Consider the following 15,642-nt stretch of genomic DNA (forward strand, 5'->3'; position numbering starts at 1 on the left):
GGTAATGGGAATAGTGAGAAATATGGACCAGTGAGTCTTGGTCAGTGATGGGCAAACTAACTGAGAGCATTCTTAGGATAGGATTTACGAACATTTAGAAAAGCATATTCTTATTAGGGACAGTTAAAATAACTTCTGAGGGGCAGGTCATGCCTCATGAGCTTGATTTGAGTTTATGCAGGAGATGACAAAACATACTGATGAAGATAAGAGTGGTGGATGTGCTGTATACAGTCCACCGGGGATTGGTTCCGGGACCCCCGCGGATGCCAAAAAACACGGATGCTCAAGTCCCTTATTTAACCAGTCTCAATGCGGCTGATCTTAGGACCCACCGGAACCCCAGACCTTATTTAACCTGTCTCAGTGAAGTGGTCTTTCGGACCCGGCACAGCTCTGAATCCGCAGTGTTTCTGTTCACAAAAATAATCATGATCATGATTGAAAATAAAGTAGAAGTAATAAAGCGATCGGAAGGAGGGGAAACGCCACTGGAAAAGCGTTAGGCTACAGTCGGTCAACGATCGGAACAATTTTAATGGATAATGTGAAAGGCCCTGCCCCAATGAAAGCTACAATTATTACTAAGCAACGCAGTGGTTTGATTATTAAAATACATACGTTTTTTAGGTGTTTTATATGCATAAAAAGGTGAAATATATACTATATACTTAGTATATACTATATACTAAGACAAACGTTTGACTAAGGTGAGTGGAGGAGAGAGGTTTTTTTTTGAAGTTGTGGGTGCCAGGACCACACTGCTGGGATTGGAGGTAGAGGCTGATACAATTAAGATATTCAGGAGATTCCTGGATAGACACATGGATGTGAGAAAAAGGGAGAGTCATGGGCTACGTAGGAGGGAAGGGTTAAATTGATTATAAAGTAGATTTATAAAGGTCAGGACAACATTGTAGACTGAAGTACTAGGTTGTGCTGTACTGTTCTATGTTCCCAATTCAGGTGTAAACTATATTTGATGAACAGGACTTGGGGTAAGTAGGTAGGTAGACAAAAAGGTGTACAGTTCTAATAATGCTTTCTTTATACTTGGAACAGCAGTTGGGGACTTAAATACTGCATAAAGATTGAATGATGACAATCAATAGTCACTAGAAACAAAGCAAAATTTATCCTAAGAGATTATCTGTCATCTCAAGGAGAAAGGGGAAATAAACCCAAAGTTTAGGGTTAATAGGGGAAAATTTAAATATGTTGAACAACAGTATTGGTTACTTTGAGTATTTTTTAAAACGTATGTATTTTGTATACAACTGCACATCATCTTATGCCATTGTTTTACTAGAGTTATGTTTTCATTATTGCTGTCTCTGACAACTGGCAGTGTTTCAAACTGCAAACAAAAACTAAAGAATTCGAAATTACGAAGTCTGCATTTAGGGGTCTCCATTGCTGCCTTCGTTATTTACACTCATTCTCTCTTCATTAAACCACCTCCAGCTCTGATTTCAGTACTCCTGATTTTGACAAGCTAAACATCCATGACTTTTAAAACGTGAAAATCAAAATTGCTGTATGATTTTTAAATTGCTGCATCATTAGAGGCAATACTTCAGCAGTCTTGGCCCTTAATTCATAATGCCCCTCCCTAAATTTCTACATCTTCCTCTGCTTCCTTATGATTCTCTTTTAAAACTACCCCTTTGAAAAGGTTTTGGATCATTTGTTCTATTGTGCTCTCATAAAGCTTGCTATTGAAAATTATTTGATAGTACCTCATATGAAACACCAGAGGAAATTATACTCAACAAATTAATGTTGATAATATCAATGGATCAATGATAGTATATGTTGATAGTGTATAAGATTATACATTAAACATATAAAAACAAGATAAAATCAATGAAAAAGTTTGTATGAAATATACAAGTAGAATTGATGAGTAGCTCCAATTACATTGCTTCCTTATCTGGCACAGCAGATACACTCCCTAGAACACATTGGAGGTCAAAAGATGATCAACAGATTCTCTCAATGGAGGTGGAATCCAAAGTTCAGAATCAGGTTTAAAATCACTGGCATATGATGTGAAATCTGCTTTGCTGCACCAGTACGTTGCAATATATAGCAATAAAAACTATAAATTACAGTTAAGATGCATACGAAACTAAATTAAATGAGTAGTTCAAAAAGAGAGGGGAAAATATTGAAGTATTCATGGTTCATTGTCCATTCACAAATCTGATGGTAGAGAGGAAGAAGTCATTCCCGGTACATTGAGTATGTGTCTTCAGGATCCTGTACCACGTCCTTGATGGTAGCAAGAAGAGGGCATGTCCTTGTGATGGGGGTCCTTGATGGATTCCACCTTCTTGATGCATCGCCTTTTAAAGACGTCCTTGGTGCTGGGAAGGTCAGTCCCCATGATGGAGCTGGCAGAGATTGCACCCTTCAGTAGCTTTTTTTGATCCTGTGCAGTGGCTCCTAGCAGATGGTGATACAACCAGTAAGAATGCTCTTCCCCAGTACATCTGTAGAAATTTGCGAGTGTCTTTGGTAACATTCCTTAAACTCCTAATGAAATGTAGCTGCTGTGATGACTTGTTTGTAATTGCACTGATATATCAGGCCCAGGATAGATCCTCAAAGATTTTGTTATGCCGGAACTTGAAACTCCTCAGCCTTCCTTTCCACTTTCTTCATCCTTCGATGAAGACAGGTCTGTGTTTCCTTGACTTCCCTTCCTGAAGTCTGCAATCAATTCCTTGGTTTTACAGATCAGTGCAAGGTTGTTGCTGCGACACTAACCGGCTGATCTAACTCATTCCTGTACAGCTCTTTGTCAACATCATAAATTCTGCCAATAGTTGTATCACCAGAAAATTTATAAATGGTGTTTGAAGTATGCCTAGCCATACATTCATGGGTGTAGAGAGAGTAGAACAATGGGCTAAGCACACATCCTTGAAGTGCACCAGTGTTGATTGTTAGTGAGGAGGTGATCTTATTTCCAGTCTGCATTGACTGTGATCTCCCAGTAAGAAAGTCAAGGATCCAGTGCCAGAGGGAGGTATAAAGGCCCAGGTTTGGAGATTTTTGATTAAAATTGAGGGTATGATTGTATTCAGGGCACAAGCTCAACAAATGTTTGAAAGATGCATGACCTATCAGAAAATGAATCCTGGAGCAGCAGAAAAACTACCACATTTAAGTACTCCTGCCCAGCCAAGCCCATTTTTTTTACATTTACAAGTAGACTATATTCCTTTACCCAAATGTCAAGGGTGCTCAAACATACTGGTAATAGTGGAAAAGTTTTCAAGATGGGTGAAAGCTATTCCAGCAAGGAAAGCCACACACAGATACACAGCAAAAAACTCTGATCAAGGACTATCTTCCAAGATGGGGATTGTCCAGAATTGTGTTGCCTGAACATTGAAGGGAATTTTCATTGTCCATATCACCTAGAGTCATCAGTGCAAGTCGAACAGGTGAATGGAATCATCAAACAATGACCAAGTATCATGAGGAAGGCATTCCATGGCCTGTGGCTCTTCCTATGTGTAACAACAGAGCAACAGAAAGGCTAATATACACTTTTTTAAAAATGTGTTGAGATACATCATGGAATAAGTCCTCCTGGCCCTTCAAGTCATGCTGCCCAGCAAACCCAATTTAATCCGAGCCTAGTAACGGGATAATTTACAATGACCAATTGACGTACCAGTCTTTGGATTGTGGGAGGAAATTGGATGACTCAGATTAAACCGACGTGGTCACGGGGAGAATGTACAAACCCCTTGAAGGCAGTGGAGAGAATTGAACCCAGGTCACCTGTACTCTAAGCATTGTGCTACGCCTGCCAGTTTAGTTAACTATGGTATAAAATTAACCCAAGCTGTCCAATCTGCTTCTCTACAGGTTTCTGCTGCTTGGAGTGATCTAACAGGAGGAAGACACACATTGGTCCTGGTGAGTGGGTGCTGACTGAAAAACTGCAATAAGGATCCACTGGGACCATGATGGGAAGGTTCCTATGAAGTGCTGTTAATTACCAACTCAGCGGTGAAAGTATGTAGATACACCCCAGCCACTGCAAACAAGCTAATGCTGTACCTAACGAGGACAACAAGCATGGTGGTTAACGTGCTGGTAACCTCTTGACTCAGTGCATACACTGCTGAGCTACAGTGAGTAAATTACTAACAAGCCAGAAGACTTCAAGCAAGTCGACAACTACTGGTCCTTATGAAGTTTATTCTAATTTTAGTAGTTATATTTTTGCCAATGTTTCCCCACTAATATTCACTGTTCTTTACTGTAGTTCACATCTGTTTTTACTTGTATAAGGGACATTATTAGAAAAGTCCAAATTCAATACTTCTAAAAATAGTTTGATATTTCATAACTTACATCATTTTTGATTATTTTACACTTGACATTGATACAAGTTTTTCTCCCTCTGAATTTCCAGATGTAATGATTCAGTCATTTTAGAATCAAAGGGGTGATTGTTGGATCCAACTCCTTTAGTTGTTATTTTCTGTGCAGTTGAACAATTAAGTATCTGCTTGTAACATAGAAACATAGAAAACCTACAGCACAATACAGCCCTACCTTAAAATTACTAGGCTTACCCATAGCCCTCTATTCTTCTAGGCTTTATGTACCTATCCAAAAGTCTCTTAAAAGACCCTATCATATCTGCCTTCACCACCATTGCCAGCAGCCCATTCCACGCACTCACCACTCTGTGTAAAAAAAAAACACAAAACAACTTATCATGACATCTCCTATGTACCTACTCCCTAGCACCTTAAACCTGTGTCCTCCTGTGGCAACCATTTCAGCCCTGGGAAAAAGCCTCTGACTATCCACACGATCAATGCCTCTCATCATCTTATACACCTCTATCAGGTCACCTCTCATCCTCCGTTGCTCCAAGGAGAAAAGGCTGAGTCCACTCAACCTGTTTTCATAAGGCATGCTCCCCAATCCAGGCAACATCCTCGTAAATCTCCTCTGCACCCTTTCTATGGCTTCCACACCCTTCCTGTAGCGAGGCGACCAGAACTGAGCACAGTTCCCCAAATGGGGTCTGACCGGGTCCTATATAGCTGCAACATTAACTCTTGGCTCCTAAGTTCAATTCCACGATTGATGAAAGCCAATACACCATACGTCTTCTTAACCAGTCAACCTACGCAGATGCTTTGAGCGTCCTATAGACTCAGACCCCAAGTTCCCTCTGATCCTCCACACTGCCAAGAGTTTTACCATTAATAATATATTCTGCCATCATATTTGGCCTACCAAAATGAACCACTTCACTTATCTGGGTTGAATTCCATCTGCCACTTCTCAACCCAGTTTTGCACCCTATCAATGTCCCACTGTAACCTCTGACAGCCCTCCACACGATCCACAACACCTCCAACCTTTGTGTCATCAGGAAACTTACTAACCCATCCCTCCATTTCCTTATTCAAGTCATTTATAAAAATCACAAAGAGTAGGGGTCCCAGAACAGATCCCTGAGGCACACCACTGGTCACTGACCTCCATGCAGAATATGACCCGTCTACAACCACTCTTTGCCTTCTGTGGGCAAGCCAGTTCTGGATACACAAAGCAATGTCCCCTTGGATCCCATGCCGCCTTACTTTCTCAATAAGCCCTGCATGGGGTACCTTATTAAATGCCTTGCTGGGATCCATATACACTACGTCTACAGCTCCACCTTCATCAATGTGTGTAGCCTCATCCTCAACAAATTCAATCAGGCTCATAAGGCATGACCTGCCCTTTACAAAGCCATGCTGACTATTCCTAATCATATTATACCTCTCCAAATGCTCCTAAATCTTGACTCTCAGGATCTTCTCCATCAACTTATCAACCACTGAGGTAAGACTCACTGGTCTATAATTTCCTGGACTATCTCTACTCCCTTTCTTGAATAAAGGAGCAACATCCGCAACCCTCCAATCTTCTGGAACCTCTCCCGTCTCCATTGATGATTCAAAGATCATCACCAGAGGCTTAGCAATCTCCTTCCTCACCTTCCACAGTAGCCTGGGGTACATCTCATCTGGTCCCAGCAACTTATTCAACCTGATGCTTTCCAAAAGCTCCAACACATCCTCTTTCTTAATATCTACATGCTCAAGCTTTTCAATCTGCTGCAAGTCATCATTACAATCACCAAGATCCTTTTCCATAGTGAATAATGAAGTATTCATTAATTACCTCTGCTATTTCCTCCGGTTCCATACACACTTTCCCACCGTCACACTTGATAGGTCCTATTCTTTCATGTCTTATCCTCTTTCTCTTCACATACTTGTAGAATGCCTTGGGGCTTTCCTTAATCCTGCCAGCCTAGGCCTTCTCATGGCCCCTTCTGGCTCTCCTAATTTCCTTTTTAAGCTCCTTCCTGTTAGCCTTATAATCTTCGAGATCTCTAACATTACCTAGCCCTCTGAACCTTCTGTAAGCTTTTCTTCGACTAGAATTATTACAGCCTTTGTACACCACAGTTCCAGTACCCTACCATAACTTCCCTGACTCATTGTATCTATGCAGAACTCCACACAAATATCCCCTGAACATTTGCCACATTTCTTCCATACTTTTCCGAGAACACCTGTTCCAATTTAAGCCTCCAATTTCCTGCCTGATTGCCTCATAATTCCCCTTACTCCAATTAAACACTTTTCTAACTTATCTGTTCCTGTCTCTCTCCAATACTATTGTAAAGGAGATAGAATTATGATCACTATCTCCAAAATACTCTCCCACTGAGACATCTGACACCTGATCAGGTTCATTTCCCAATACCAAATCAAGTACAGTCTCTGCTCTTGTAAACACTTCTACATATTGTGTAAAGAAACCTTCCTGAACACACCTAACAAACTCCACCCCATCTAAACCCCTTGCTCTAAGGAGATGCCAATCGTTAATTGGGAAATCAAAATCTCCCATCACGACAACTCTATTTATTATTACACCTTACCAGGATCTGTTTCCCTATCTGCTTCGATATCCCTGTTACTATTGGGCGGCCTATAAAAAACACCCAGTAATTGACCTCTTCCTGTTCCTAACCTCCACTCACAGAGGCTCGGTGGACAATTCCTCCATGACGTTCACCTTTTCTGCAGCCGTGACACTATCTCTGATTGACAGTGTCATGCCCCCCCCCCCCCACCTCTTTCGCTTCCCTCCTTGTCCTTTCTGAAACATCTAAAACCTGGCACTTGAAGTAACCATTCCTGTCCCTGAGCCATCCAATTCTCTGTAATGGCCACCACATCATAGCTCCAAGTACTAATCCACGCTCTAAGCTCATCCACTTAGTTCACAACATTCCTTGCGTTAAAATAGACACATCTTTAATATAAGTAACTGCTTAGTATGTTTCCTAGTGGTCAGTAGGTATACAGTATGTAGTTGTTCAGTATGTCCCTCAGTAGCTACATTGGTACGATTCCGGAAGCTTTTCTTGGTATTGCATTATTTGAATAGGAGCTTTCTGACTGGCTGACTCCAATCTGCAAATTTGAATGGAATATTTATCTATGTAGTATACACAAAAAAAAAACTGCTCCATGCGGGTGCTGTCTTTTAATCTTTGCTCTGCTATTAGCTTTTGCTTCTGTCTCTGAGCATTTTCAGCTTTCTTTGCTCTGTTGACATTTAATAAATCAATCATGAAACAACAAGTTTTGTGCCGCTTTCCTGACTTTTGAACGAACTTTCGATTGAATACATCAGAATCCAACAAAGGCAACTTGACTAGTTTGAAAAAGTTTTAACTTACCAAAGGTTCCATAAAATCCTCGTGGTCCACATGTACCAACACCATATTTCTTCAATGAAGCTAAAGCCGTATTCTATACACGAACAAAGGTGTACTTTTAAAAGTACTGAATCAAGTTTTAATTTGAACAGAAGTAAATTCTATGATTCAATTTATAAGCTAAAGAGCAGTTTGCCAAGTAACTCTAATTGGAAATACAGTATATACACCACACCTACTATTTTTGAGTCTTTGTTCATTCCAAAAATGACATAACCCCCGAAGAGAAATATCCTATCCACCAGTTCCACTACAATGGAGTCCTTTTTACAGTTACTTGTCAATTACCACTTCCAATCTATTTAAGACCATACATAATACAGAAACATATTGCTAGACAAATGCAGCAAAAAAAAACTCACCTTGACTTTTTCATTGTCTAGCAATCCAAGAAAATTGAAGGATGCAAAGTTTATACATTTTTTACCATTAACCACTATGTTGTGAGTTGGAGGGCTGAAAGTAATAAAAGATAAAATCAGCAAATGTCACTGAAGTTGTACAAAGCTCTAGACAAAAAAAAAGTATAACCCTTTAATTGCATGTATGGTTATAAAGAGTTTTAAAATAAAATGTTAAACTAAAGAGCAAGCAATTTATGATCAGCAGTATCAACCCAGTAAAATAAGAGCAAAACTCTTGCACTACAATCAAATGTACTGATTCCATCAACTCATGAACTGAGAATATGATATACTGATGATGGATTTTCTTGTTTTAGTGTTGCAAATTTCTTCCTTTCCCATTTCCTGAAGGCAATAATTAAGTCTCAGCCCTACTCTGAAAGTACGAGGATTTGTGCTCTGCCTCATTCTTTACTGAAAATATAGCAAAAAGTCAGAGGTCATTCTAGGTCACTAGGTAAGCATGTTAATTGAGCTAGAGGATTCCAGAGCCCGGGGGATGATGCTGCTTTTAAAATGAGTCTCCAAGGATCAATGAACATAGTATAGACAAGGTTTATTCTTGGGATTTTCCCAGTTCTTTTGGCTCAGAACATGACATAACACCTCTTAGGAAGTAAACTGTTAAGGACAGTTGTTTTATAACATATGTTTGAATACATCTTTTGAAAAATGTAGTTACCACTAATCCATGTCAATTAGGAGTCAGAAACAAAATTTAGAGGACAGAGGATTTTCAGGCATTCATTATCTTACCTACCCTGTGACAATATTATTGTTAAGAGCAGGGTGGTCTTTTGATATTGGTGGGACAAGTGGTTCTGGCTGCCATTCCTCAATAAGCTCTTCTTTTTCCTGTTAGGGAAAACAACAATGCAGAACAACTGTAAGGCAATGTGTTGCCGAGAAAATAAATTCTGTTTTAAGAATTATGCTTGATTACCTTTTCTGTAAGGTCAGAACGTTCCTGAAGTTTGTAGGTTTTGGAGAAAAGCAGTCTCACTATCCACAAAATAAGAATTCCTTCTAGAATCAGATGGTATGCTGGAGCCTACAGACAAAATAAAACACGTATGAATTGCAAACACAGGAAAATCTGCAGGTACTGGAAATATTAATTGGATGTGTTGTTACTCATTGCTAGGACAACATGTTCTGCTATAACAATGGTTACTAAACACCATATTGATCAGTATATATTTAATGTTCTATATCAAAAAGGCATCAGTACCTCAGTCCATCGTTGTAAACCACACAAAATTCAAGATTCAAGATTAACTGCTTTAGAAAGTTTTCTCTGGAGTTTAGCAGAAGGCAGTATAAGATCCTGAAGAGGCCTGACAGGGTAGATGCTATGATTATGTTTCCCCTTTTGGCATTGTCGCAGTATAACAGGGCCAGCCATGGAAGATTGAGATGGAGAGTAACTTCTTTATCCAGATGATTTGAGTCTTTGGAATCATCTTCTGTGGATGGTTTTGACCACAGCAGAGTCATGGGTTGGGAATAGAGCAGGATGTTTGGACGATTTAAACACCAGGGCAGATGGATTGAAAAGGCAGGACGTCGGGACCAGAGGCAGGGGTTGGGCTGGTTCTGTTCGTTCACGACGTTTACTCCGCTCTTTGCTGCACTGAGGCTGAGGCTGTGACCCGCTCCAGGCTCCACAACGTTTACTCCACTGTACACTGAACGGAGACTGTGGCCCGCTCCAGGCTCCACAACGTTTACTCCACTGTACACTGAACAGAGACTGTGGCCCGCTCCAGGCTCCACAACGTTTACTCCACTGTACACTGAACAGAGACTGTGGCCCACTCCAGGCTCCACAACGTTTACTCCACTGTAAACTGAACAGAGACTGTGGCCCGCTCCAGGCTCCACAACGTTTACTCCACTGTACACTGAACGGAGACTGTGGCCCGCTCCAGGCTCCACAACGTTTACTCCACTGTACACTGAACAGAGACTGTGGCCCGCTCCAGGCTCCACAACGTTTACTCCACTGTACACTGAACAGAGACTGTGGCCCACTCCAGGCTCCACAACGTTTACTCCACTGTACACTGAACAGAGACTGTGGCCCGCTCCAGGCTCCACAACGTTTAATCCACTGTACACTGAACAGAGACTGTGGCCCACTCCAGGCTCCACAACGTTTACTCCACTGTACACTGAACGGAGACTGTGGCCCGCTCCAGGCTCCACAACGTTTACTCCACTGTACACTGAACAGAGACTGTGGCCCGCTCCAGGCTCCACAACGTTTACTCCACTGTACACTGAACAGAGACTGTGGCCCGCTCCAGGCTCCACAACGTTTACTCCACTGTACACTGAACAGAGACTGTGGCCCGCACCAGGCTCCACAACGTTTACTCCACTGTACACTGAACGGAGACTGTGGCCCGCTCCAGGCTCCACAACGTTTACTCCACTGTACACTGAACGGAGACTGTGACCCAATCCAGGCTCCGCAACATTTACTCCGCTGTACACTGAACGGAGACTGTGGCCCGCTCCAGGCTCCACGTTTACTCCACTGTACACTGAACGGAGACTGTGGCCCACTCCAGGCTCCACAACGTTTACTCCACTGTACACTGAACGGAGACTGTGGCCCGCTCCAGGCTCCACAACGTTTACTCCACTGTACACTGAACGGAGACTGTGGCCCGCTCCAGGCTCCACGTTTACTCCACTGTACACTGAATGGAGACTGTGGCCCGCTCCAGGCTCCACAACGTTTACTCCACTGTACACTGAACGGAGACTGTGACCCACTCCAGGCTCCGCAACATTTACTCCGCTGTACACTGAACGGAGACTGTGGCCCGCTCCAGGCTCCACGTTTACTCCACTGTACACTGAACGGAGACTGTGGCCCACTCCACGCTCCACAACGTTTACTCCGCTGTACACTGAATGGAGACTGTGGCCCGCTCCAGGCTCCGCGACGTTTACTCCGCTGTACACTGAACGGAGACTGTGACCCACTCCAGGCTCCGCGACGTTTACTCCGCTGTACACTGAACGGAGACTGTGGCCCACTCCAGGCTCCACAACGTTTACTCCACTGTACATTGAATGGAGACTGTGGCCCACTCCAGGTTCCACGACGTTTACTCCACTGTACACTGAACGGAGACTGTGGCCCGCTCCAGGCTCCACAACGTTTACTCCACTGTACACTGAATGGAGACTGTGGCCCGCTCCAGGCTCCACAACGTTTACTCCACTGTACACTGAATGGAGACTGTGGCCCGCTCCAGGCTCCACAACGTTTACTCCACTGTACACTGAATGGAAGCCGTGGCCCACTCCAGGCTCCACAACGTTTACTCCACTGTACACTGAACGGAGACTGTGGCCCACTCCAGGCTCCACGTTTACTCCACTGTACACTGAACGGAGACTGTGGCCCGCTCCAGTCTCCGCTGTACACTGAATGGAGACTGTGGCCTGCTCCAGGCTCACAAAAGACTCACTTTCGTTCTAAATGCTACTTGCTTATTTTTATTGCTTGCGCGATTTTTTTCACTCTCTTCACATTGGGTGTGTGTCTGTCTTTTAATGGGCTCTTTTGGGCTTCTTTGTTTTGTGGCAGTCTGTAAGGAGAGAAATCTCAAGGTTGTATAACGTATACATACTTAGATAATTAAATGACTGAATTTTACTCCTGATGTTGCAAAGGATTGGTCTAGTCCAATTGTCGTGCAATGTCCCAGTCTATTGGAAGCTGCCACACTGTTCTTCTTTCAAGAACAATTTTTATACATAAAAACTCCTTCGACCACAAACCACGAGGCAGTTATCAGCATAAAATATCCTGCAGATACATGATGAATATTGTGCAGTCATTCCCTGAGTACAATGTCCAAATCACCTGGCAGAATGCCTCAATGCCAGATCCTGTCAACAAGCACCCAGGCCTCACTGGATGGTAGAGTCAGATCCTTCCTGTAAGGTGGAATCTCACTCCTGACACATGTTGCCCTTGTTACAGCTATGAAGAGGGACAGATGGTTGCCCAGTTCTTTGTGGACTGTATATTTACAAAGATCTAGAGAAAGATGCAACGTGCCTTATCATGGTTCATACATTGACAGCCATTAGGTGCCACTGGAAGGTCATCAACTGGGTGAAAAACACTCTTTGGTCAGCCTAAATTTGTTGGTCTTCCAGTACAAGAGATGCCCACAGGGGAATGCTGGCTACTGGCACATTCCATGCTACAAGACAGCATGCTGAGGGATGCACTCGAGCCATCACAAAGGCATTGTGGAAGATTGCAAAGACCATTATGCTACTTCGACTTTGCGGGATAAATCTAGTGTAGAGGCTGCTCAAATACTTTTAGTATCGTCCCAGCACTGTTTTTGTATTTGTATGAATTTTTATGAATAAGTGTGAATTTGGAAATGAAAAGAAACCAGCACATAGCAATCACGAGGAAATCTGCAGATGCTGGAAATTCAAACAACAACACACACAAAATGCTGGTGGAACATAGCAGGCCAGGCAGCATCTATAGTGAGAAGCGCTATCGACGTTTCAGGCCGAGACCCTTCGTCAGGACTAACCGAAAGGAAAGATAGTAAGAGATTTGAAAGTAGTGGGGGGAGGGGGAAATGCGAAATGATAGGAGAAGACCAGAGGGGATGGGATGAAGCTAAGAGCTGGAAAGGTGCTTGGCAAAAGTGATACAGAGCTGGAGAAGGGAAAGGATCATGGGACGGGAGGCCTCAGGAGAAAGAAAGGGGGGGGGGGGGAACACCAGAGGGATTTGGAGAACAAGCAGTGATGGGCAGAGAGAGAGAAAAAAACAAACAACTAAATATGTCAGAGATGGGGTAAGAAGGGGAGGAGGGGCATTAACAGAAGTTAGAGAAGTCAATGTTCATGCCATCAGGTTGGAGGCTACCCAGCCGGTATATAAGGTGTTGTTCCTCCAACCTGAGTGTGGCTTCATCTTGATAGTAGAGGAGGCCATGGATAGACATATCAGAATGGGAATGGGACGTGGAATTAAAATGTGTGGCCACTGGGAGATCCTGCTTTCTCTGGCGGACCGAGTGTAGGTGTTCAGTGAAACGGTCTCCCAGTTTGCGTCGGGTCTCACCAATATATAAAAGGCCACACCGGGAGCACCGGATGCAGTATACCACACCAGCCGACTCACAGGTGAAGTGTCGCCTCACCTGGAAGGACTGTCTGGGGCCCTGAATGGTGGTGAGGGAGGAAGTGTAAGGGCAGATATAGCACTTGTTCCGTTTACAAGGATACGTGCCAAGAGGGAGATCGGTGGGAAGGGATGGGGGGACGAGTGGACAAGGGAGCAGAAAGCAGGAAGAGGGGGGAGGGAAAATGTGCTTAGTAGTGGGATCCCTCTGGAGGTGGTGGAAGTTACGGAGAATTATACGTTGGACCTGGAGGCTGGTGGGGTGGTAGGCAAGGACAAGGAGAACCCTATCCCGAGTGGGGTGGCGGGTGGATGGGGTAAGGGCAGATGTGTGGGAAATGGGAGAGATGCATTTGAGAGCAGAGAGCACATAGCAATAATTGGCGTTTGCATACCCAGGATCTTCACACTGCTTGTTTTATGCAGGATGAAGGTTTCACTAAGTGAATTTTGCCCCCCTTCTCTGAAGATTTGTGTCATGTCTCCAGAGCATAATCCACACGTTTAATCTACAAATAAAATGAAATGTATCTCGTTTGGGTCACATCAAGCCAATCTCACCCAAAGTCCAAAGTTCTCTTTTGAGCTCAAAAGGTTCTGCCATCCTACTTTCTGCTTCATCTTTGTTATACACTCAAATCTTAGTGTATACGCCTGGTCCTCTTAATCATACTTCCAAAACGCTCAAACAATCAAAACTTAATCATGAAAGGGCACACGTATGGAGTTCACTTTTTTCCGCATTTCCACACAAGGCCCCCGGTTTCTACACCCACCCACATAAACATTCTGGATTATTAACTATTGGATTACGACATCACAGACCGGTACAAGAACCGCCCTCGTCCTTTCCCAATTGGCCTTTAGAATTTACAATCGCGCTGTTCACGGTAAAGTCTGCGAAAAAAATCTGCGGTTGAATTGGATGGTTCTGCGTTCTGTCAAACCCACTTCTAACTTTCAGTGGAAGATCTCATTAGTATAGCACCTGCCCTCGGCACAACATTCAACAGCTGGTCACTTCCTAGTGAGACCAGAGTTACTTGTTATCTGCAACGTGCCGTTAGGTAATTAAGCGCTGTTTTCTGAAATGAAGTTGTTTCCTGTGATTAGTTTTGTCTTACCTCATAAAAAGCCTGGACCATTTCTACCAACACCCACTGTTGCCCCGTCGCCATCTTGCTGCATGGATGACAATTACCAGCATTAAAGATGGTGGCTATGTGCACGCATGCGTAGTTCAATCTTTGTGACTGATCCACCGGCACCTTTGATATGGTCAATGTTTGTTCGCCAACTCATATCACACGGAGAACTGTCATTCTTTGAAAAGACAAAACATTGGGAAAATTCCTGTCATTGTGAGATTATATGCAACACAAAAGTACTTCAAATGTTCACAAGGCAGAGGTTGACTCAGGAAATTAATTGTCTTGATTTGGGATTGATACCTCCTTTGACTAATCGCAGCTCCTTTAAAATTTTAAATTATTCTCACATTGAGTCCTCATGAAAATGTTGCATTTTTCTACAGTAAAAACATGGGACATGCATTTTTCAGAGACTGGTTGTGATAGCTCCATGACTTACAATTTTCTAATATTACTTTGAGGATTTGGATTACTATTGGTCAACCAAGGAGCTCCTCATTTGCATACTGCTCATCCCTATTGTTTGTCTTTAAATTACTTCTGAAAGATTAACATTCAAAAGCATTAGTAGCATTAGATGCAATACATTTCTGTTACATACAAATTTAAGCAACAAAGTGCATAAGAAATTATAAGTCACTACAAATATAAAATGGCACAGTTTCTCGTACTTTATATAGCCTTTGGTTAGCAGTTATAATCGTGCTCGCTTCGGCAGCACATATACTAAAATTGGAACGATACAGAGAAGATTAGCATGGCCCCTGCGCAAGGATGACACGCAAATTCGTGAAGCGTTCCATATTTTGCATGATAAAATACTAGTTGAATTATATTACAACTTTTTATTATATAATAAATGGTTTTATATTTTTATTACCACAGCAGGCTTCTCCACTTCCATTATAATACTGAGTTGTGAAGATTGAAAATACATAGGATACCCTGCTTATCTATTTAACCTAAAATGCCACATGGCTAATACTTAAAAATAGCCTCGCAACAACTTCTCAAGATGTGAAAAGGAAGGACAGTAAATATTGTCTTGATTCAGAAAACTGAATAAATAGGCAAAAT

General features: G+C 42.6%; 1 protein-coding gene and 1 non-coding gene across 2 annotated transcripts in view; one reads left to right on the forward strand and one right to left on the reverse strand.

Moving 5' to 3' along the window:
- sptlc1 (serine palmitoyltransferase, long chain base subunit 1) overlaps positions 1–14,622 on the reverse strand; it is a 38,246-nt gene extending 23,624 nt beyond the window's left edge. The window contains exons 1-5 of the mRNA XM_073071936.1: positions 14,539–14,622; positions 9,176–9,283; positions 8,993–9,087; positions 8,191–8,284; positions 7,790–7,862 (exon numbers count right to left, since the gene is read on the reverse strand). Coding sequence (XP_072928037.1) covers positions 7,790–7,862; positions 8,191–8,284; positions 8,993–9,087; positions 9,176–9,283; positions 14,539–14,592 — 424 coding nt within the window. The 5' untranslated portion in view covers positions 14,593–14,622. The remainder of the gene's footprint in view (positions 1–7,789; positions 7,863–8,190; positions 8,285–8,992; positions 9,088–9,175; positions 9,284–14,538) is intronic.
- A 645-nt stretch (positions 14,623–15,267) lies between these two features.
- On the forward strand, positions 15,268–15,374 carry LOC140722375 (U6 spliceosomal RNA). The gene has a single exon (XR_012097602.1). It is a non-coding gene; the product is annotated as a U6 spliceosomal RNA (small nuclear RNA).
- Positions 15,375–15,642: the final 268 nt, after the last annotated feature.

Source organism: Hemitrygon akajei, chromosome 2, assembly GCF_048418815.1.
Source record: "Hemitrygon akajei chromosome 2, sHemAka1.3, whole genome shotgun sequence".
Lineage (NCBI taxonomy): Eukaryota > Metazoa > Chordata > Chondrichthyes > Myliobatiformes > Dasyatidae > Hemitrygon > Hemitrygon akajei.